General features: G+C 35.9%; 1 protein-coding gene across 1 annotated transcript in view; it reads right to left on the bottom strand.

The window, feature by feature from the left end:
- Positions 1–25,204, bottom strand: part of LOC137394225 (BAI1-associated protein 3-like) — a 72,749-nt gene that overhangs the window by 24,901 nt on the left and 22,644 nt on the right. Inside the window, exons 7-13 of the mRNA XM_068080946.1 lie at positions 22,251–22,295; positions 16,628–16,793; positions 14,434–14,637; positions 12,867–13,088; positions 8,296–8,420; positions 4,119–4,209; positions 668–724 (exon numbers count right to left, since the gene is read on the bottom strand). Of these exons, the coding sequence (XP_067937047.1) occupies positions 668–724; positions 4,119–4,209; positions 8,296–8,420; positions 12,867–13,088; positions 14,434–14,637; positions 16,628–16,793; positions 22,251–22,295 (910 nt within the window). The remainder of the gene's footprint in view (positions 1–667; positions 725–4,118; positions 4,210–8,295; positions 8,421–12,866; positions 13,089–14,433; positions 14,638–16,627; positions 16,794–22,250; positions 22,296–25,204) is intronic.

Below are 25,204 nucleotides of genomic sequence, written 5' to 3'. Positions count from 1 at the left end.
GTGGTTAATCTGCCAGTTTGGATTATCTGCAAGATGGAAACAGCAAACCCGCAAGTCAAGCGAGTTCTGTTACTTGCATATTTTTATTGAATATTTCATGCTAGCAAAAGATGAAAACAGCTCTTGCAAATGGCACACAAGAAAATGCCATGCAATGCAATTACATTTCAAACATTTTTATGCTTTAGTCAGTCCTATTTCAAAAGTGTTAACTGATAGTTCCTCATCTTTTTTAACAAGGTGCCGTGTTAATCCACAACAGTTAATCCGCTGTGTTAATCCATTTAAACGCTAATCAGGCGGTAACTCAATGAGCGCACAATTCCCAATCCGGGTCATCCACACAATGGAAACAAGCATAGCGAGAGTAAAACAGTATAATTTTAATACATCTTCCTTTATTGAAAACAGATTGTAAATACAGAGCATGGTTTGAATATGGAGCTACTATGATTGATCAATTAAAAAATGAGTATTTACTAGCATCCATTTTCAAACTTTAAACTATTGCTGTAATGGCTATTGTTAATAGTTTCAATAGCAGAGCTTCTCTACTTCAATACAAAAACATTTCATGCTACCTGGAGTTATACCCTCATGAAGAAGTGGTTTTAAAAAAGAAATCACTTACCTAGATAAAATTGCATATAACTCATCATGTACTCACCTCCTCTTGCTGGAATAGAAAAGGAAGGGAATGGTTAAAGTATGCTTTGTTTCCCATCTAAAATAGATCAGAACTCTTAAGGATTACATTTGTAGTTGTTTTACCTAGAGGTCTTTGTTTGTAGCTCTTTTACCTAGAGGTGTTTGTTTAGCGTTTGCGTGGTCTGTCCCACACATTGCTGATTTGTAAATATGAAATCTGTTGAATTTCAAACAAACACTTTATGGTGGTGTATGGATTTGGGCTGGAGGTTTTTATTAGCTGTTTGGCTAAGGAAGCACTTGTGAATTGACATACAATTAGCACTGGCGAGCACCTAGTAAGAAATGACAAGTATTTGTCATGCAATGACATGTACCTGACAAACAATAGCAAGTAATGAACAATATCACACAGTCAGGTATCAGGCATTCAGGTGTCAGACAATCAGGTATCAGACAGTCAGGTATCAGGCAATCAGGTGTCAGACATGCAAGTGTCAGACATTCAGATTGATACCTGATTGTCTGATATCTGAATGTCTGACGCCTGCATAGTAATTTCATATATCTGTAAGGCTTTTTACACCAGATTGTCTAATGACAATCAGGTGCCAGACATTCAGGTGTCAGACAATCATATCTCAGACACTCAGGTATCAGACACTCAAGTGTCAGACACTCAGGTATCAGGTAATCAGGTGTAAAAAGCCTTACATATATATGAAATTAGTATTCTGACAGCTCAGTGTGTTGTGAGAGGTCATTAGGTCAGCCAATACAGCACAGAGAATAAGTATTAGTACAATAATTTTAACAACCCGAAAGGTGAATGATTGGTGTAGGTGGTAGCATGCCAGTCACAAAGCTGAATGTTCTGGGTTCAAATCCTGTGCAATGCAAGTTTTTTTTCAACTCTCAACTGTGACTTCAGACGGATGAGACTCTCATAACAGTACAGAGTTATGGCTTATTGTCATAGACTCATCAAGGCTGATTCCCATATACACCACTTGGTCACCGTATACGGCCACACACACCGGTAACAGGCTCCCTGACTATTGTGATGAAATGCGACCTACGGTTTGAGTACAGACATTTGCTGCTGGCAGTTATTACAAGAGAATAATACTGCTCAACTTCCGCAAGCGAGCCGCAGGAAAAACCTTGCAAGAATGCATTACACAGGTTGAGAGCAACACAAGATTGCCACCCAAGATGCAGTCGCTGTAGTATACATGAGAATCAAGATACAATATGGGAATACATGGGATAATACATGGGAATACAAGATACATGGGAATCACACATTCAACTTCGATCTTAAATTGAGCAGCCATTTTCTAAATGACCTTGACGTTCTATAGCTGCTAAGTCATGCAATCACCAACAATGCAGTTTTGTGTGAACACTAGCCACTAAGCTTCCTGTTGCAATGTTTTGCTGCTTGAGATTGTCAATAGGTATCGCGGCAGATATAGGAACCAAACTTTGGGCTTGGCAAGAGCCTCTTAGCCTGTTTTGACAAACTGTTGTTTTTGCGGAGTTTTCCCCCGTCGAGCGGAGCAAGTGAAACAACAGCTTGTCACAATACGCGCTGTACCTGATGCATCAGCTTCACTGAAAGGGAGTTGTTCTCTTCCGTCTATGCAACTTGGCTGCGATGTTATGTCGGTCGCTCCAATGGTAATCATAATGGATATAGCCCAAAGGTTTATGTAGGAAAAAATAAGATAAAAACATTAACATATCATTAAACTGCAACTGAGGTTGCAAAAAAGTCATACTGTAATGGCCTGATCTGGCTAATGTTGAACTTCTGTAGCAGAGGCCATGGTAACTGAATTTCAGCATCCATATAACTTATCTGTTTATAATCTAATTAACTGAAAACAATGAATGAGCTAGCGATGAAACTGAATTTACTTTAGAATAAATAAAACTGACTGATACAGAAATACAAATCAAACTGACTGAGCGCACAAATAACAACATGTTTAGTTGCTGTTGTTGCCTAAGTTCTTAAGTTCTACTAAAGTTTACCGCAGAGACTGGTCTCTGGTTAAACGTTTTTATCTTATTTTTTTCTACATAAATCTTTGGGCTAAATCCGTTATGATTACCAATGGAGCGACCGACATAACATCGCAGCCAAGTCGCATAGACAAAAGAGAACAACTCCCTTTCAGTGCAGCTGATGCATCAGGTGCAGTGCGTATTGTGACAAGCTGTTGTTTTGCTTGCTCCGCTCGACGGAGAACAACTCCGCCAAAACAACAGTTTGTCAAGACAGGCTAGAGCCTCTGCACTTAGCTCAATTGGATGGATTACTAAAATCAATGTGCAAACTGCTTGCCCTCAAGCAGCAAGCTTATAAAATTATAGGGGTCGTCAACGTAAAGCTACATGTACACTAACCAAAAATCTGTTATTAGTTTTTGGCAAATTTTTCTGACTGACGCTTTATTTTGCAAATGAATAGGTGACCAATCTACAGCAACGATTGATATTAAGCCTGCAATTATGTTAGTTTCCTCATCGCACACTAGCTTTTTCTGAGTTGGAAAATGGAACTGCACTTGATCTGTTCTGATTGGTTGTCAAAATCAAATAATCATTAGCACATTTAATAAGTTCAAACAGCAGTTTGGCCAGCTTCTCGAAACAGTTTTAGTTGGCCGAAAAAACTTCCGAGATTTATGGGTCAATCAAGATTTTGGCAAAAGAATACGATTATCGACTAGTATACATGGAGCTTTCTGCGGAATATATGGCAGACCCTTGTAATAGTGACCAGCAGTGAGCCCAGCAACGCCTGGCATTTTTCCTTTTTTAATCAAATGGCCTGCAGGTGGATGTTTAAATGGCTGGTTCTCAGAAACCAGAGGCTGTTTGAAATGAAATACTTTTATTGCTCTGACTAAAGGCACAGAGCATATGCGTGTGAATATGTGTGAAGGTTAATAGAAATTGGACAAAAAGTGTGAAAATGCAGACACACGGACAGACACACAGACAGACACACGCAGACACGTTAACACAATGACAAAGTAGAATTTATTAACACAGATGTCAAGAATAAGAAACCAAGTAGGATGCTGCCAGTAGCAAGGCCTCTCTAGTAGCATTAAGAAGGGATACCCTATGCGATAGACTTGCATAAAAGAAGGTGGCTTTAAGCCATTCCCTAACTATGACTTACAACTTGTAAATGAAAGAAATGATCCCATTTATCGAACCCCACTAATACTATTATAGCAAGAGTAACAGCCCTTTGGGATGTCAGACCTGCCGACTGATTTTCTAGGGAAAGTTTACAAAGTAAAGAGTTAGTGATGTCTGATCTCTACATTAGCTGCTCATTCTGCAACAAAAGACTGATAGTTTTATTAGTTGATACAAAACTTAACTTATTGGCAAGCCGCCAAATATTTTTAATGAGTCAAATGCAGTTAAAGCTTTGAATTTTCTACCTTGAGTCTGTGAGCAATCTCTATGCTCATATCTTCCCGTGGAGAGCAGCAGTGATTGTAGACTTTTGATGAAGACAGGAAATGTGCGCACCTGCCAAAACAGAGACTCAATAAAACTATGTATGGCTAAAGGCTGGGTCACACTGTATCGCCGTATGTCAGGGTTGTTCTGTCGAGTCAACGATATGCACCGTAAGCGAGAAGCGTATGTCACAAAACATTGCAGCTGTCAAACATTGTCGATATTTCGCCGAGCATCCACAACAGTCTGAACAATGGGCACCACTTCAGCGATGGTGATTGGCTGTCATATATTGCTTTATCTATATTTCCCTTCATGATAGTTGCTGCGGGACTAGTATTTTGTCAATTCATCGACCGAATTGCATAATGAGTACATTATGTCCCAAACAATTCGTTGATGTAAAGCGAATGGTTTTGTGATCGTGTGAACATTGTTGTCACAGACGATCGCCGATGTATTGTTGGATTAACCCTGAAATACCGCGATAAGGTGCAAACCAGGAACATACTGACAGCGAGACAAACAATCCAGCAATAGTGTTTAAATCATAAAGTAAACCTTGAAAGGATTTGTCAGGCCTAAAAGACAACCCAATTCTTCACTGAATACGTTCCTCAACCTTCACCCTCATTTATCCATTATTTGACCAGAGCAAAAACTAAAAGCTTTATGACCGCTTAAAAGGTTTTGAACCAATATCTGTCTGACAGAGGGAAAGGGAAACTTGGAATTGTGTGATAGCCATAACCTGTATACTAAAAAACCACGAATATGGTTTTCGTTAGTTGCCTCCAAGTTCTTTGGGGCAGGCAACAGCATGTCAGAGCGGCAGAGCAGCCTTCTTCAGAGTTACAATGCCATTTTAACTAAAATATTCTATGGCTCTTTTACTCCATTATGAGCAATTGTATTAAGCGAGTGATATCAAAGAGAAAAAAACTAGAGTTGTCTTCTCTACTCATGCTAGATGTTCTCACTGAGACCAAGTTCTTAATGTGGTCAATATATAAAGCTGGCAATCAATATAATCCCAGAGGATAATTTTTATCTATGCACACATATTCTTAAAGCCAGACTAAGTGAATAGAAATAAACCTGAAGGTCGATTACAAAAGAGCAGCGATGAGGATGCATGCTGATCGTTACTTACTCTATATTATCATGTTTGTTGGCTTCAAAACATCACTTTATAAGCACAATGACTATCACAATGGAAAAGTTAATCACTGTTTGCCATGACAGTGTGGCCACAATTTCCGAAAGCTTTTATTTATTGGTTAGCCGCTGTAATATCATGGTTGGATTAATATCAGGTGTTCACACACCAGAAGGGAGGGTTAAAATTGAGGCATTCCACATTAAGCTCAATGCTATTCAAATTCCAATTGCTTTAAAAATAAACTTACATAAAGTTTTGGTAGATTTTATCAGAAAGCATAAAAAAGTATTTTTCTACTATTCTTAATTTTTTTATGTTGGACGCGATCTGACGGCCTTGTTTTAAGATGAAAATCGACAAAAGTTGATATCAGTTAAAACGCTCAGAAGAAAAATGTGAAAATGATGTTACTAGTTGCGATAGTTAATATCGGCTATGGTGTTCAAGTTGCAGCGTTACACGTCTCTATTCTGTAAACTATATAATAATTACAACTATAAATACTCGTATCATAATCGCACTTTTGCTTGATCTGAGCGTTTTAGTTGTGATCAAGTTTTGTTTATTTCAATCTTGAAACATCCTGGCAGTCAGATCACCTCAAACATCAAAAACAATCGTGAATGACGGAGAAAAAGCCGATACCTTTTGATAAAATCTAGTAAACTGTTATATACGTTCACCTGTAAAGGGCAAATCTTCATACAGTCAAGCATTGACTTCCAATCACTCACAAGTTTGAACAAAGATTCATCATGAATATACTAAATAATCTCCAACAAACGATGACCTAATTTTTCGAAACATTACAGTTTTGTAAGTGAAAGTGAAAAAATGGTAAAAACAAAAACGCATAATATGAAAGTAATGGAAAATATATAACTTAAATTAAACTAAACCTAATTGAAATTAAAATTGAGTTATTCTATGTTTATTACTCAGTCTCCCACCGAACTTACGGATTGCAATCTTTGCGCTTCTTTTTATGTCTCTAAAGTAGAGTAACGCTGAAATCTTACTTCAACTTATTAATTTATTTTTCAAGTGTAATTCAAATTTTTATATTTAGTTCTTATAATAGTTGTATACAATGTATTTTAATGCACAAGCCAGACTCAGATCGCAGTTGTGGTGGAGTGGTTAGTAAGCTGGACTACTATGCGCAAGGTCAGGTGTTCAAGACCTGGCACTAGACATTGGACCATTTTAATGAAAAAAGGCAAGGCTGGCAAAAAGCACCTTATTATCATTTCAAAAAACCTTTGAAATGCATAATAGGAGATTACAACATGAGAGACCTTCTTACAGTAAGATACTAAAAACCAATTTAATTACTAAAATATTTATCATTGTTTTTTGGACTCCAGAATGGTTCGAACTGAATACGATGGATCGTTTTAAAAATATTGCAATTTTGATGTATATGAAGCAAATCTGGAAACAGATACTTCAAATGTCGGGGTTTGACTTCGGCTGCTGGCAGCGGTGGCATCTTGTATAGGTTTGCTAAAGTGAGCATGTATTTTATGACCTTTTCTTGTCTTCAGCTAATGTAATGGTTAATTGTAAAATCAGAATAGAGTCATTAGCAAAGCTATTATATCCAAGCTTGTCAGATGCCATATAATAAGCGTGCCATTGAATAGGAAGTGGGATCCAAATGAATGCCGGGTTGGTCATGAGATCTGGCGAATCACGTCAATGATAATTGTAAAAAAGAACTTGTAATCAGTATGTACAGGCTGACTTAAATACAGTAAAAGTTCATGAACCTTGGAAACTAATTAGACCATGTCAGCGCTATACAAATTTTGGCTTGTCTCGTCTGTACTCATTAGCGAGTATATTAACGATATTATAGATTTTACTTGTACTGATATACCGCATTATCAAACTGCAGAGATATATTTGGTTGGTTTTTTCTTTTGGGCAATGGGCCTCAGAACTATCCACATGAGACGATTTGCATTGTCGATTTGGTAAATGGAGATATTTAAGGTCGGATGCTGTTCTTGTCACCAGCAGTGGAATTTCTAGGGGTCAGACCCAAACACTGTGTTCAGAGAACAGACATTAGAGATTTTTAGAAATAACAAGGCCCAGAACAAACTTGTAGACTACTAGAGCTAGAATGGCCCTGAATAAGCCTCAAGATTACTACGTCCCAGAATGAGCCATTCAAACAAAATCATTGATCTTGCTTGATGGACAAAACGAATATAATATTGAATTGCAGTTTCAGTAAAGAAACTACTAGTAGTTGAGTTTAGTACTTGTAGTGAGTTTAGTACTAGTAGTTGAGTTTAGTACTAGTAGTGAGTTGAGTACTAGTAGTTGAGTTTAGTACTAGTAGTGAGTTGAGTACTAGTAATGAATTTAGTACTAGTAGTTGAGTTTAGTACTAGTAGTTGAGTTTAGTACGAGTAGTTGAGTTGAGTACTAGTAGTGAATTTAGTACTAGTAGTTGAGTTTAGTACTAGTAGTTGAGTTTAGTACTAGTAGTGAGTTGAGTACTAGTAGTGAGTTGAGTACTAGTAGAGAGTTGAGTACTGTAGTGAATTTAGTACTAGTAGTGAGTTTAGTACTAGTAGTTGAGTTTAGTACTAGTAGTGAGTTGAGTACTAGTAGTTGAGTTGAGTACTAGTAGTGAGTTGAGTACTAGTAATGAGTTGAGTACTAGTAGTGAGTTGAGTACTAGTAGTGAGTTGAGTACTAGTAGTGAGTTGAGTACTAGTAGTTGAATTTAGTACTTGTAGTTGAGAACTAATAAAAGTTATTATAAAGCATTAGCATATTGGTAGTCGAGTGTTAGTAGATCAAGCACTATAGCAACAATACTAGCATATAACTGGAGACCTAAGAGCCTTTAATGCATGCAAAAAGAACAGTGAATCTGAGGCTATCTGTAAAATAATTGGCTATTTTTAATAGAACTTTAACTACTTTATTTTAAATTAAAAAAATAGAGTATGATTGAAATAGAATAAACGTACTCAAGTAAAGCCTTGAGTTGTTGTCGAGACTTGGTATTGCCACTCGGGTACATCCCTCTGAGCTCCTCAATCACATCAAGGAAATAGCCTAGAAACTTTTCAAATGACTTTCCTAGCCTTGCTTCCTGCAAGTACCAGAAACAAGAGCATTAAAAAATAATGGCAACTATACTGCCCTAATTTGGCAAAACCTATTATCTCATCAATTTTTCTATATTTTCACAGCCTGTTAACATTGATTATAATTTTTTTGCTTATTGCTAAATATTCTACCTCTAGCTAGCTGACAATTACCTAGACAAAGTTTGACCGGCTTTATCTCATTGCCCTGTCCGCTAATCCATTGTGAGTTGTTATGCCTGCTAATATTTCCACACCATTGTTAAATAATACTCTGGCAAAAGGCATTATCAGCTGGTAATAGGTTTTGCCTGCACATTTTGAAAACAATTAGCAGTGCTTTGTGCAAGGTAATGTAGAAGAAACTACTGTCATTGCTATGGCTGATAAAACATCAAACTTTGCTGTTTATCAATGCTAGATGATATGAAATTTCAGTTTCTAGAAAGCTGTTTAGAGAGTTATGTATTTAATTTTAACAAGTTTTAATATCCTTCCACCGATTAAGATTACAATAAAAGAAGAAAAATTGAGTAAGTTTGACACACGCGGACAAAATATATGGTTAAAAGAATATTACAGTTCTACATCATGTTCAGGCAAAATTAATCAAGATTATCAATTAAATCCGCGGCACCGCTTGTGGGGATGGTTGTCCAAAAAGTTTGGCGAGAGCTCGGCATATATTTACATAGATTAGTTATGATGTCAGTCTTTTTAGACTGTGAGACACCTCTAGGAGTCAGGTTGCTGTCCACCGTAGTTGTTATATCATATTTTGATTTCATGTAGTCAAAGTCAGACCATTCGTTGTCTGTATGCAGCTTCTTGTAGTACAAAATTGTGCTACCTCGGCGAATCTGGAGTTGTCGAATCTCAGCTATCATGGGGCGGTTTTGCTGCCGGAGTTTGACGGTGCTTTGATGTCCCTGGTGCTTTTTGAAATCAGTAGCTGCCATTCTAATTACCTTGCACCCAGCGGCTTCCACGCATTTTACAAAATCATCCATATCACAAACATTAACCATTTTTTTCATTTGGCGTTCTACTCGAGCGTGGCAACTGTCAGCAGACATAAATGTATGGCCAGCTTCTAGATATTTTAGAGTTATTGTCTGTGCAGAAATATTCTGACTGTTTACCAGTTTGATCAATGACGTGAACAGCGTGTAATTTTTATTTTGGCCGCAGCAGTTGTCCATGAAGTAGATCAATTCTTGCTGATCACGGTCTTGGTGCACAGCAGATATTACAGCGGATGCGATATCCTCACACTTTCTTCCGGATATAGCCTCGTGCCACACCACAGAGATGGGCTTCATAGTTGTGGTGTATTTGCCAATCGGTGCGAAAGTATGATGGAAGGTGACTAAGCGTCTAGTGAAGCATGCTGACTTAAATCCTGGCAGCCGAGGAAGCATTATAACTTTCTGCAAATCAATCGATCGAACTATTTTTGTAGATTCTACTGCGCTGCCGTCATTTTCGTATTCATGTTTCGCTTCCCGAGCACGAGCAAGATGTTCCTCCTTCTTCCAGCATGTGGTACAAGAGTCAACACAGAGATCATTTTCTTTCTCGTGTGGCATATTGTCTAGTTCAGCACACTGCTCGCACTGCTCTTCTCCCAGTTTGCTGAAGCTGATGTTAAGAGCTTGTATGCGCCGCTGGTATGTCGAATAATGGATGGGCCGGTCTTGGTGCTTTGAGTTATAATCTGAGTGCATATCTCTAATAGAAATTTCGTGGGGAAGATAGAGCCGATGTGGGGCATGCTCCCTCCTGTAGTGAGATATGCATGGGTTGTAGCTTTTTATGTGATTGTCAATCACTTGATGTAGATCTTCGTCAGCTCCATGTCGCTTCCCTCCTCGAGAATCTGGGAGAGGTGAGACGCTGGATGTTGCTCCGGCTTTAGCATAAGACACTACACTAGAAGTTTTGCTGTATCCAATCGTTGCAAGATAGAACTCTTTACAGACAATTTGCTGACATCCCTTTTCATCAGCGAGACGGTAGATGTAATATGCCTGACAACAAAACAAACAATCAAAAGAAAAACTATTACTAAAAGACAGTATATCATGTCACAATTGAACAATCTTTAGTTAAGTAAAACGCTTGGAATCGCTAAAACACTAGGATTCGCAGCAAGATGTTGAAGACTATTACATGTTTCCTTTTCAATATTTTTCACCGCTGTGACACTGGACACAAGCCTGTGCAGTTTTCATTGCAAAATATAAAATATTTACACTATTAATGCTATCTTTTTAAAAGTGAAAAGTTTCTGAACTCACCGACCGGTTCCTTGATGATAGTGTCTTGGTATTAGCCTCCAGTCTTTCTACACTGTGATGTATGAAGTTTTTTCTCTCCAAGTAGCCGAGCTTCCAAAAATCTGTATAGATTTTCACTCTTGATCTAGAATCTACTCTTTCGCTACAGCGCTTAGAGCAGCTGCATGGAAATCTCATTTTGTGCTTCTCCACTTCATGCTTTAGTTTGTCCTCTAAAGAGCGCCTACGTTTGGACTTATGAGTAGCGCAAGGTGAAGACATGACGCTTCGAGATCATGTCAAGATGTAATGACAAACTGAGTGTAAATAGTTTTACTTATATCTGCAGCTAGATGGCACCAGCTGCAGATATAAGTAAATATGGCACCATCTGGCTGGCACCAGCTGAAGATTCAATTGCTAAGTTCATCAGAAAGATTGTAACAATTGAAGATATTGCCCTGCACGAAGCAATGCTCATTGTTTTCAAAATGTGCAGGCAAAACCTATTACCAGCTGATAATGTCTTTTGCCAGAGTATTATCTAACAATGGTGTGGAAATATTAGCAGGCATAACAACTCACAATGGATTAGCGGACAGGGCAATGAGATAAAGCCGGTCAAACTTTGTCTGGGTAATTGTCAGCTAGCTAGAGGTAGAATCTTTAGCAATAAGCGAAAAAATTATAATCAATGTTAGCAGGCTGTGAAAATAGAGAAAATTTGATGAGATAATAGGTTTTGCCAAATTAGGGCAGTATATACACTGGATAGCTGCAAGTTAGCTACAAAAGCATTCATTCATTTTCTCTTTGCCGAGAAGTTTTCACACCAGACTGCCAGCCAGATGCAAATTCTTATTGATTTTAGAAAGTTTCTGTCTCCCGAGGTTTATAACTTTAGTGATCAAAACAACGACTTGTCTCGTTTGCCATCAGGCAAAGAGGACAGTAGCTTCATTCCCATGACATTATGCATGGGTATGTATGTACCTTATGATCAATAATTGTACTAATTGGCTAGAGTTTATAAATGTATTGACAGACAGATTCCCATAGCTCTGCTACAAAGAATGAATGATTTTTCAATTCTCCGATGGTTTTTTAGCTTGGCATTAGTTCTACCAAGTAACGCATATCGTGTAGTTTGGGGTAACATTTTAATTATTTACCTTAAGCAACCAATACACTTTTAGCAGTTTACAAGTCGCTTTGCAGTGGCTCATAATTTTTATTTTTTTAATTTCTAATAAAATATGTAGAAGTAAATCCAAAAATAAAAAATAAAAATAATTTTTATTTTTAATTTTTGATCAAATTTAGTTTACATTCACAAGGTATCGAAAAACTTTAGCATGTGTCTCTGATGGTGTGTTACAATATCTCGACATTTGAATGTCCCACATCTAAGAAATTTGAAATACGAGGAAAATTCTGAGCAAATTTTTGCCATGAAATACGAGACAAATTTGAGACGCGAGCATTTTGAGGCCGCTCTTGATGCGGCAGCTAGGCAACGAAGTTTGCAAGAGGCCGCTTTCGGCAACAGCATTGCTCAGTCTTTCTTGTCAGATCAGTTTGAAAAAGTTTTAAAAAGACTGACTAAAAGGGAAGGTGAAAGCAAGCCAGAAGACAAAAAGTAGAAAGCAAAAACAAAAATAGAACTAAGTTTAGTATAATGTAAGATTGAAATGAAAGAAACCTAATTTTGAGTCAATGCATATTAAGCTAGGTTCATTTAGGTTAAATTTAAAGTTAGTGTTACATCATGCAGTGTTACGAAAGTGTAGCACGCTGAATGTAGTGCTATCATGCCTCTCTCACCCTTCTGTTAGCCGCTACTATCTGTCTCAAAGAACTTTATGCGGCGCTGTACATAATAATTTTACAGTTTATTGCAGGTCATAACAACTAGAAAAATATTTGTTACTTTATGAGCATGGGTGGTGATTTCAAACAATTAAAAACACATTTTTCCATAATACCCTGTTTTAGAGTGGTTCACGCAAAAAGTGGGAATGGATTAATTTGTATTTAAATATTTTAAATAAGAAAAATTGATTTGGTATACAAGACAATTGATATACAAACTCGTATGTCGAGGTATGACTGTAGTAGGAAGTTCCGAAACTCCAAAGCTATATTACTCATGAAGATTATTTGATAAATCACCTCTTCTCCTGATAAGCAGCCATTGCACCACTTCTCTTCTAGGCTCTTGACAATGTTTAGTAAGCAGGAAGCATCGAAGTTGCACTCTCTATACTTGGCACTAAATGTTATCCAATAGCAGAAAGCTTCTTGTGCAGGAGTTATGTCCCCTTGCACGGAGTGCTGATGCAATATCACATCAGCTTCTTTTGAAAGAATTCCAAGCCAATCTTCGGGCTCACCCTAAATCATAAAATAAAAGTTTAATGTTGCATCTCTCTATGGTTGCGACGGATTTATTTTTAAGCATCTAACCCTGTTACAAGCTTGTATCGAAGTCAAACCGTTTGGTAGTTCTGCGATACATGTATTCTCGTTTTTATTAAAAATGCTGGTTGAGAAGTTTAATAGGTAATTTATAGGGCTAAAGGTTTTCTAAAACTTCTCCAAACAAACTAATAAATCTTATGGCTGAAAATAATGTTTACTGTGTACCCATCATCATATTTACCCAGAATGCCGTTGTCAAGAACCTGTCAGCCATTTAGACACCAGATCCTAACAAATCATTATTACTAAATAATAGGGCAGATTTTGCTATAGAAAAACCCAAACTAATAACATATATGGCTATATATGTTATTAGTTTGGGTTATACACAGAGTCAATGATGATACATGAAATACAACCTGCATAACCCGTGAATAAACCAAAACAACATTCTTACACTAAAGGAACAGAAGCACTACAGGTCAAATACCAGGGTACCAGCAGTCAAGGCAGTGAATCTGCAATGCATTGTCAACAAAGATAACTTACTAAACCTCTAAAGTAAAGTCACTATTGCAAAGGCACATACCATAGGCCTATCTAATTTATTTTCTTTGTAAGATTCTTAACAAAAAACCAAAACAAGATGAAGAATCACTACAAATAGTTAAGAAAATTTTAACAATTTAAGAAAACAAAGATATCTCAGTTGAACTGGTACATACATCTGTAACCCAAGGAAGAACGGAAAAAGATCAGAAGATAGATAAAACTTACATGTATAACTTTATATTGGCTTCGGTAATCATCAACAAAAGATGTTTTCATTACATACCAAAAGAAAAAAAATGAAAAGCAAAAAATCAGGAATTATTGAGTGAGTTGAACAAAAGTGTTTTAAAAGTTGGTAATCTAATAGTACTGCAGAGGAGTCTGGATAGTGAATTGAAGGTTGTAGTTACAGAAAGTTCATAAACTGAAACATACAATGGTGTATGCAGTATGTTGGTGTCACGAAATAGAAAGAGATGTTTGTCATAAGTGTGGAAGGATAAATACAAATATTCTGGGCATAGTTTATGCAGGATTTTGAAATTTGTAACACAAATGCAGAAACAAGCAAGTTTGGGATAGGGTAATATGTTTAAAGATTTAGTGATGTGATTGGTGAAAGTGTAGTAAGCTGAAATACGCGATCGGTAGTACACAAACCTTAGTATAGATTTCTGTAAAAGGAATATCGTTGTCTACTGCCGATATGGTGAGAAATAATGACATGAGTAGATGATACAAATGCTAGCGTATAGTATGATCCTACCTCATACTCTTCTCTCTCGTGCGCAATGAATATATACAGCAGGTCCTCATGCTGCTGCATATCATTGAAATTGTCATCTATAGGAAAGCCATGATCTTCTCTCGTTGCCAGATTCAAGCTAACCTTTATCTGTCCTTGAACTTTTGAACGAGCTGAGCGTCCACAGAGGTCATACCATTGGGAATTGCCAGTTGACGGTAGGTCCTGCAAGTTATTCAGCTGGTCAAAGCATAATTGAAAAATGTTCAAGACGACGTATTGATGACTTTTGTTCGTTATATACCAATCTCTGTTTCAACTAACGAACAGCGTCATAACGAACTTAAAACACAAATTTCTTTGAAATTGATTTAACAACGACTCCAAGCTTGTTAGAATGGCAAAATTGTTACAACTGTGACAATATCTTAGCAAGCTGTTTGTCATAAGATAAACTAGAGTTGCTCTCATCCGCTATTAAAATATCAAGCATTGACCTAGTTGAGATTAATAATGTCCTATAAGGGAATGAAATCCTTTTCTAATATAGTTAAGCTAAACAGCAAACTCACAACATCTGCCATGCATTGGTAAGGAGTGAGGATACAGTTACACAGTGCATATAGTTTGCCGCAACTCTAATCATGAAAAGAAGTCATTTTTTATTATACAGCGAAGTAGGAAATAAACTTGACCCCTTTTTTGAATAACCAAAATTCTCATTTATAACATCGTTATTCATTGTAAATTGTAGTCAATAGCCATAAATTATATTTTCAATTAATCCTCATTTTGTTTTGATTTCAAATGTAAACTAAACAGCTGTAAAACTATGCTTTTGAATGATCAAAAAGGCTTATTTCAGAAAAAAATTTTTTTTAATGTTTGAAGACCACAATCCCTACAAACATAATCACACTATATATAGATATCTATAGATATCTATATATCATATAAACTATATATGTTTTTATTTGCGCTAAGCAATGCCTAAGAGACTAGATTTTGGAAGCAAAAACTTTACATGCATAAATTTTAGAAACGAGAAATCATCTCATAAAACCTGGTGATATGCAATCCAATAATTTTTATTACATTGGTTCGAGGAACTGCTCATCTGATTGGGTGCATCCTACAAATTATTTGATGAAATATTTTGAACCTTGACAATATTTTGAATTTAGTGGTATATAGCTCATGTTTGTTTACTAGTAAAAAATGGGAAGAACAAATTACCAACAAGTTTGAGAAATATGTTTAATGAACAAAGGGGTCAAGTTTTTTGTGCATTTTTGTTTGTAGCAAAACCTTCGTTGTTATCTCATGCAAGACCAAGTAAACTTTTACATAAACTACCCTGGTTTATTGTTTTTACAACTAAAACATGTAAACTAGAAATCAGCATTGACAAGCTTTTGAGATAATATATCTTGTCTTCCTTGCTTTAAAGTTGTCATTTTCTGTTTACAATTTATGGAGCACTCGAAGTTACAGTATAAAGTTTTGAAGTTTCCACTTTTACAGCTTATCAGTTTATGATTTAAAAACTAGTAGGTGATTGGCTCACAAATTTTGCTTTTGTATCATATAGGCAAAGTTTTTAAGCAAAACTCCCTTATATGTATTGCGTGGTACACTGAGAAAAACCCGTACATATCTTGTGGACACACTGTTGGAGCAGATCTTTCATTTATCTATTCTGTGGTCACATTGTCTTAGCAAAACTCACACATGTATCTTGTAGACAAATCTTTTGAGCAGACTTCAAATCTATATGTCGCATAGGCACACTGTTGGAGGCACACTGAACTCACACCTACTGTATGTTTCACGAGGGCACACTCTTCGAACTCACATGCAAAGGAACATCAATTCATGAGGGCACACTCTTCGAACTCACATGCAAAAGAACATCAATTCATGAGGGCAGACTCTTTGAACTCACATGCAAAGGAACATCAATTCATGAGGGCAGACTCTTTGAACTCACATGCAAAGGAACATCAATTCATGAGGGCACACTCTTCGAACTCACATGCAACGGAACATCAATTCATGAGGGCACACTCTTCGAACTCACATGCAAAGGAACATCAATTCATGAGGGCACACTCTTCGAACTCACATGCAAAGGAATATCAATTCATGAGGGCAGACTCTTTGAACTCACATGCAAAGAAACATCAATTCATGAGAGCAGACTATTTGAACTCACATGCAAAGGAACATCAATGCAACCAAGAAAGTCATCAACATTGTCTCCCGAGCTGGCACGGGCTGATTGAGCTATCTGCTTAAAAACTCGACCAAGTCCTTTAAAGCTCTTAGCATGGTTGAGAGTCTTGGCAGCATCAAACACAGACTCTTCATCATCATGGTCCCTGCAGAGGCAGCAAGCCGTCAAACCTTCACCATCTCTGACATCATACAGCACGGAAAATGCAGAATAGCTAATCATATTAAAGGCTTGTCTCTCAGACTTCTCAAAAGGCAATTTAGAAGGATTTGTATTTGTTCTTAAATAAGATGTATTGGGAGAGACCAGATGTTTTGAGATAGACAAAATGTTTTGAGATAGACAAAATGTACAGAGACAGACAAGATGTATTGAGATAGACAAAATGTACAGAGACAGACAAGATATTGAGATAGACAAAATGTACAGAGACAAACCAGATATTGGGATAGACAAAATGTACAGAGACAAACCAGATATTGGGATAGACAAAATGTACAGAGACAAACCAGATATTGGGATAGACAAAATGTACAGAGACAAACCAGATATTGGGATAGACAAAATGTACAGAGACAAACCAGATGTATGAAGAGGGAAAAGATTTAATGCGACAGACAAAATTCATTGAATCAGACAAGATATTTTGAGACAGCCAAGATGTCTTGAGACAGACAAGATGCCTTGAGACAGCCAAGATGCCTTGAGACAGCCAAGATGCCTTGAGACAGCCAAGATGCCTTGAGACAGCCAAGATGCCTTGAGACAGCCAAGATGCCTTGAGACAGCCAAGATGCCTTGAGACAGCCAAGATGTCTTGAGACAGACAAGATGCCTTGAGACAGCCAAGATGCCTTGAGACAGACAAGATGCCTTGAGACAGCCAAGATGCCTTGAGACAGCCAAGATGCCTTGAGACAGCCAAGATGCCTTGAGACAGCCAAGATGCCTTGAGACAGCCAAGATGCCTTGAGACAGCCAAGATGCCTTGAGACAGCCAAGATGCCTTGAGACAGCCAAGATGCCTTGAGACAGCCAAGATGTCTTGAGACAGACAAGATGCCTTGAGACAGCCAAGATGCCTTGAGACAGACAAAATGTTTTGAGACAAGATGTATAGAGAGGGAAGACATTTATTTCAACAGACAAAATGCATTGAGACAGACAACGTGTACAGATGAGATGTACTGGGACAAAAGAGACATCATGGCCAGCCTGCTCATCATTTAAAAACCCACTTCTCTATCTTAAGAAGAATCAATTAAGGTACCGCTAAACTTCAACATATCACGCTAATCAGCTTTAAAATATTTTTCACATAAAACTGTTGAGGCTGGAAAAAGAATCCTTATATACCGGTAAATACACTGTATTATGTTTAATTCATAACACAGCCCAAAAACTAGATGATAAATCTTTCATGTAATTAATTACGCATGGCATTAAAACATATATATCATGTGAAATTATTTTAAGAACTATATCTTAAGGAAATAGATTAGTAGTGTAATAAATAACAGATATTATCATTACAAAGTTGAGTTAAAGACAGGCAAATAGAGGTGTAGCCTTGGTACTTCAGGAGATCAATAGTGCATAGATAAACATGGTCATAGAATTATCAATAGAGTCTAACTTAGTCTATGTGAACTTTAAGCTAGGGTACTTATTTATAATTTTGTATCTTTATTTGATATTTTATGCAGTTCCATTTGTAATGTTTGTACCTTTAGTTGATACTTTTGTACATGTTTATGTTTATAATGTTTGTACCTTTAGTTGATACTTTTGTACATGTTTATGTTTATAATGTTTGTACCTTTAGTTGATACTTTTGTACAGTTTCATTAAAAATGTTTGTACCTTTAGTTGATACTTTTGTACAGTTTCCTTTATAATGTTTGTACCTTTAGTTGATACTTTTGTACATGTTTATGTTTATGACTTTTTGTTATCTTTTGATGTTTTGTACATTTTATTTATGTACAAAATAAACTTCCTCGTAATCACAACTCAACCACTTCATGGATATTCTGAACAACTGAGCCAATGATGTTCGCTTATGTTTGTCGATAACTTCTTGCTGTAAATCAAAATTACTTTCTATCTACACAACTGTACAGCCACTCGTACTTGTCATCTTGGGATCCATGATTATAAGACTATAAAAAAGGAAGATATTAGCCACTTATTAATATTATTTGAGTATTGTAGAACCAAACTATGTAAGCGAGAGCTTCATACTTATTTATTGATTTTCCAAACTGCAATGTTTGAAAAACTTCCAAAATTAGACATAGAAAACTGTTTTAGGCGTTGAGTCAAATACTTATTAGAAATTTTACATTGTATGTTAAAAATTTGATGTGTGTAGATTTGACTGTATTGAGTTGGTTTGAGGATTCATTTGCAAACTCTAAGCAAAATGGTTTCCAAGTGTTAATTCAACAAAAATTGACATCCCCTTTTGCTGTTAGCTCAAGTTTTAATGCATCGCTACTATTTGCACTCCAAATTTTTTATATCTTTAACTACCTTCAAAAGCATTTCACATTTTGCTATTTTTCATCACAGCTGTCTTTTAATTGGCCACAGTTTCAATAATATTGTAAGAGTATTATGTGGTTAACTTTTGCTATTTGGTACTTGCATGCTTCAGGTAGCTGGTATAATGAATCAGTTTACTGAAATGCTACTGCTAAATCTCATGTAGTTTTTGGGTGAGGTTTCAGCTCCTCTCATTGCTAGCCACTGAAATATAAATATTATTGTTTGATATATTATTCATGGTTCAAGTATAGCAGGTAAATATTGCAGTATATTGCTGTCTAATTTTTATAGACAGACAGCAAGTGTTGTCGAAGGTTTTGGGCAAAATGACTTCCTGATATTGTGAGCATCAATTTCAGATGGCGCTCTTAAATTAGCATTGGCACTCTATCTATTCCATGAGAGCTAATATAGATTGCTGCCTGAGCTTTACTAATGCCATGTATTGACCAAGTACCGCCTATCAACGTACAACTGCAGTAACCTTCAGCACACGCATTGGCAAAATTGCAACATTGACATTTTACTTTCGCTAAGTCTAAAATCTGGCAAACTCGCTTGGCTTGAAGTGGTAAATATCTTAAGGGCTTAAATAAGCCATGGTACAATGGTGACAGGGCGATGGGTCAAAGAGCAGTAAACAGCTATGAGCCCACAAGCTCTCGTGAGAATGCTATGTTTAGTTGCACAAGTGGTAACCTGCTTTTAATCTAATCCATGGTATGAACACTGTGCAAGCGCGCTGAATCCGCAATAGCTTGTTTATATCTACTCTCCATATTTACACAAACACATACTTAAAATGAACACTACACTAACATAGAGAGTATATACTACACTAACATAGAGAATATATACTACACTAACATAGAGAGTATATACTACACTAACATAGAGAGTATATACTACACTAACATAGAGAATATATACTACACCAACATAGAGAATATATACTACACTAACATAGAGAATATATACTACACTAACATAGAGAATATATACTACACTAACATAGAGAATATATACTACACTAACATAGAGAGTATATACTACACTAACATAGAGAATATATACTACACCAACATAGAGAATATATACTACACTAACATAGAGAATATATACTACACCAACATAGAGAATATATACTACACTAACATAGAGAATATATACTACACTAACATAGAGAATATATACTACACTAACATAGAGAATATATACTACACTAACATAGAGAGTATATACTACACTAACATAGAGAGTATATACTACACTAACATAGAGAATATATACTACACCAACATAGAGAATATATACTACACTAACATAGAGAATATATACTACACTAACATAGAGAATATATACTACACTAACATAGAGAATATATACTACACTAACATAGAGAGTATATACTACACTAACATAGAGAATATATACTACACCAACATAGAGAATATATACTACACTAACATAGAGAATATATACTACACTAACATAGAGAATATATACTACACTAACATAGAGAATATATACTCCACTAACATAGAGAATATATACTACACTAACATAGAGAGTATATACTACACTAACATAGAGAATATATACTACACCAACATAGAGAATATATACTACACTAACATAGAGAATATATACTACACTAACATAGAGAATATATACTACACTAACATAGAGAATATATACTACACTAACATAGAGAGTATATACTACACTAACATAGAGAATATATACTACACTAACATAGAGAATATATACTACACCAACATAGAGAGTATATACTACACTAACATAGAGAGTATATACTACACTAACATAGAGAATATATACTACACTAACATAGAGAGTATATACTACACTAACATAGAGAATATATACTACACTAACATAGAGAATATATACTACACTAACATAGAGAATATATACTCCACTAACATAGAGAATATATACTCCACTAACATAGAGAATATATACTACACTAACATAGAGAATATATACTACACTAACATAGAAAATATATACTACACTAACATAGAGAATATATACTACACCAACATAGAGAGTATATACTACACTAACATAGAGAATATATACTACACTAACATAGAGAATATATACTACACTAACATAGAGAATATATACTCCACTAACATAGAGAATATATACTCCACTAACATAGAGAATATATACTACACTAACATAGAGAATATACACTACACTAACATAGAGAATATATACTCCACTAACATAGAGAATATATACTCCACTAACATAGAGAATATATACTACACTAACATAGAGAATATATACTACACTAACATAGAGAATATATACTACACTAACATAGAGAATATATACTACACTAACATAGAGAATATATACTACACTAACATAGAGAATATATACCACACTAACATAGAGAATATATACTACACTAACATAGAGAATATATACTACACTAACATAGAGAATATATACTACACTAACATAGAGAATATATACTACACTAACATAAAGAATATATACTACACTAACATAGAGAATATATACTCCACTAACATAGAGAATATATACTACACTAACATAGAGAATATATACTACACTAACATAGAGAATATATACTACACTAACATAGAGCATATATACTACACTAACATAGAGCATATATACTACACTAACATAGAGAATATATACTACACTAACATAGAGAATATATACTACACTAACATAGAGAATATATACTACGCTAACATGGAGAATATATACTACACTAACATAGAGAATATATACTACACTAACATAGAGCATATATACTACACTAACATAGAGCATATATACTACACTAACATAGAGAATATATACTACACCAACATAGAGAATATATACTACACTAACATAGAGAATATATACTACACTAACATAGAGAATATATACTACACTAACATAGAGAATATATACTACACTAATATAGAGAATATATACTACACTAACATAGAGAATAAACACTACACTAACATAGAGAATGTATAACGGTTCTCACCAGACGTCTATGTGAATCTTGTCAGTCATTACATCTTCAAGGTCACTAAAATAGAAAGAAAACTTCTAAGAGATGATTATTGTTGAATAATCACAATATATATAATTTTACAAATTCTTAGCAAAGATCTAATCTCTACCATTTATTGAGCTTATATTGATTCACTAGTATCAGCCTTAACAGACAGATTGACTAATGAGAACAATTGTTGGTATCATCTCATCTAATACGACCATTGACTATGCTGCCAAGAGATTTATTATGTTGTCAACCTGCTGATTATTCTGTCAACAGCTAATTATTCTGTCAACAACTAATTATTCTGCCAACATGTTAATTATGTTGCTAGCATACTTATTATTCTGTCAGCATGCTGATTAAATAACGACCATAATAAAAATGATAATTTTAAAACACATCCTTGTGTATTACTGTTGCTCAGCTACACATCTAACAAACCACCAATAAATGAACTGAGCAGATATTTAATGGAATCTTAAACTCAAATATAAATTCATGCCATTTAAAAAACCTTAGTATTTCCAATCAATATGTTGCATTGATCCTTCAACACAACACAAACAGCGTATTGAGTTTTTTGCGCCCAGCAATCAATGTTAATGAGAGTGATGACTAGAGTCAGTGACATGTTGGATGGTGACAAAACATTAGCGGAAAAAATGGTGTTGATGTTTACTTCATTAATATGTACATTGCAATTTAGGATACTGCTAAATAATCAAAGCGCCAAGATGTCTGCATTTTAGAAAGCATTTTACATTTAGGTTGTCTCCTTTAATTTGTTGGTCAATAATATTCTGATACACGGAGAGCAGGTAAAATACCTATAAGCCTTGATAGTCTGACATATTGAGTTCAGGTCAAGAGATTGCAGATTTAGGGGAGTATAATATGAGTGCTAGAGGACTACTTGCAGACTGATGAGTGTACCACTTTGAATGAAGGTAGTGCTTCTGCATGTACAGTACTTGATATTCTGATAGTCTCTCTCACAGTCAGTCAGTTTGACAATGACTTCCTTATGGTTTTGGCTTTATCACTGACTTCCATGCAGCTCTGTTTGTTGCCTTCTCTTGTCATCTGTTTGTATCTAGTTCCCTCAACTTAATGTTAGGCTTCATGTTACACCTTGGTATATCGGTTTGGGTCTGCCCTGATTCCTCTTTCTTTCGTAGATTTGTGAATATAATAAATGTTTTGGCAATCACCCATGACTCATTTTGTGCACATCTCCCAACCATCTTAGCCATTTTTCTTTCAGAATGTCTGCCATGGATGACAGCCAGCTCGTCTTAGAATTGTGGTGTCCTATACTTGATCTTTTCTGGCAAGATTCACGAAGCTGCGTAATTGCCCCATCATAACTGCGTACAGTCTTTTCAGGTATACTCTTCTGGTATCTGCTTCATGTAATACGACTGTTAGGATTCCAGCTCTGTATACCTTACACTTATTTCAGATGGTCACATGCTTGCTTCTCCACAAATGATCCTGAAGTTTTCCAAAAAAAGCACTGGCAGTTTCAATTCTGTGACGAAGTTCTTCATCAATTCTGGAATTGCTAGATATGGTACCAATTGAGTACCTGAAATCTGCACATAAGGTGAGCAACTTGCTATCTACCAGGAGAATATCTGTAGAATCTGGTGGTGGATGCAAAAGCTATACAGGTTGATATGGACATTCTGTTTTTTTATGTTTATCTTTAGGCTTAAGTTTGATGCTGCCCTGACAAATCGATCTATAAGCGGTTGCATATCCTCAGCTTAGTGGGTAACCAGAGCACTGTCATTAGCGACCAACAACTTCCTGACAAGGAAATTGGTTGTACGTGATTTGTATTAAAACTGCTGTCTTTAAAACCAACTTTGAGCATAGTACCAAGATATAGAGAGAAAATAGATGATGCCAAGACACAGCACTGCTTGACACCCTTTTCTACAGAAAACTACTTTGAAGCCTGATTCGCTTTGATTGCTTGAGCCTGCATTCCATCATGCAAAAATCTTATCGGGTTTATCATCTTGTCAGGGAAGCCTAACTTCTTCCGAATTATCTAGAGATCTTGTCTTGAGACTGTATCGAAGGCCCTGGTGAAGTCAGTGGAAACAGCATTCAAAAGCATGTTTGGTTTTAGAAATTTGCTCTAGACATTTGTCCTGTACTTGACTGAGACTGAACACAATATTCACTGCACTACGTCCTTCATAAAATTTACACTGTCTTGGGCTGTCCATTTATTGATATTGTTTTATTGATTCTGTTGATTAGTACACCGGCCATAATCTTTCCAGCAACGGACAAAAGAGAGATGCCTCAATAGTTCCTACAATCTTTACAATCTCCTTTCTTGAACATTGGTGTAACGTTGGCATCTTTCCAATCTTGTGGCTCTTCTCCATCTCCTACGTATGTATCTCTAGTCAGTTTGAATAGTATCTTTTGTAGTTGTTGATCACCAGATGTTCATAACTTTCCTGGGAGCCCACATCGTCCAGGTGCTCTATTTCCTTCTGCCATGGTGACTGCAGCGATCAATTTTACTCCGCCAGATAGTTCATTCAAACAGCTCACGATTGGTCTTTATGCGAGACAGTCTAAAGCACTTCGCTCTGTAATTCTTGAGACAATTAAGAGCTGGGTTAAAATGTTCAGCAAACTGATCCAGAATCTGATTCTTAACTAGTAGGACTGTTTCTCCATCAAGAGTTTCTAGCTAGACCGTTTTTTTTGTAAGCCACTAACACAATAATTTTTCGAGACCACAGTCTGACACGTTGAGGACTGTTGTAAAGTACCTATACAATTTTGATAGTCTGACATATTGAGTGAAAGTAGCTTATCTGTAGAACTGTGTCTGGTACAGTGAGTAGAGGTGACATTTTTACAGAATTTCAATAGCATAACACCTTGAAGATAGGTAACATTTGAAG

Source organism: Watersipora subatra, chromosome 4, assembly GCF_963576615.1.
Source record: "Watersipora subatra chromosome 4, tzWatSuba1.1, whole genome shotgun sequence".
Classification (NCBI taxonomy): Eukaryota; Metazoa; Bryozoa; class Gymnolaemata; order Cheilostomatida; family Watersiporidae; genus Watersipora; species Watersipora subatra.
The sequence above is the reverse complement of the archived record's forward strand: the minus strand, read 5'-3'. Positions and strand labels throughout refer to the sequence as shown.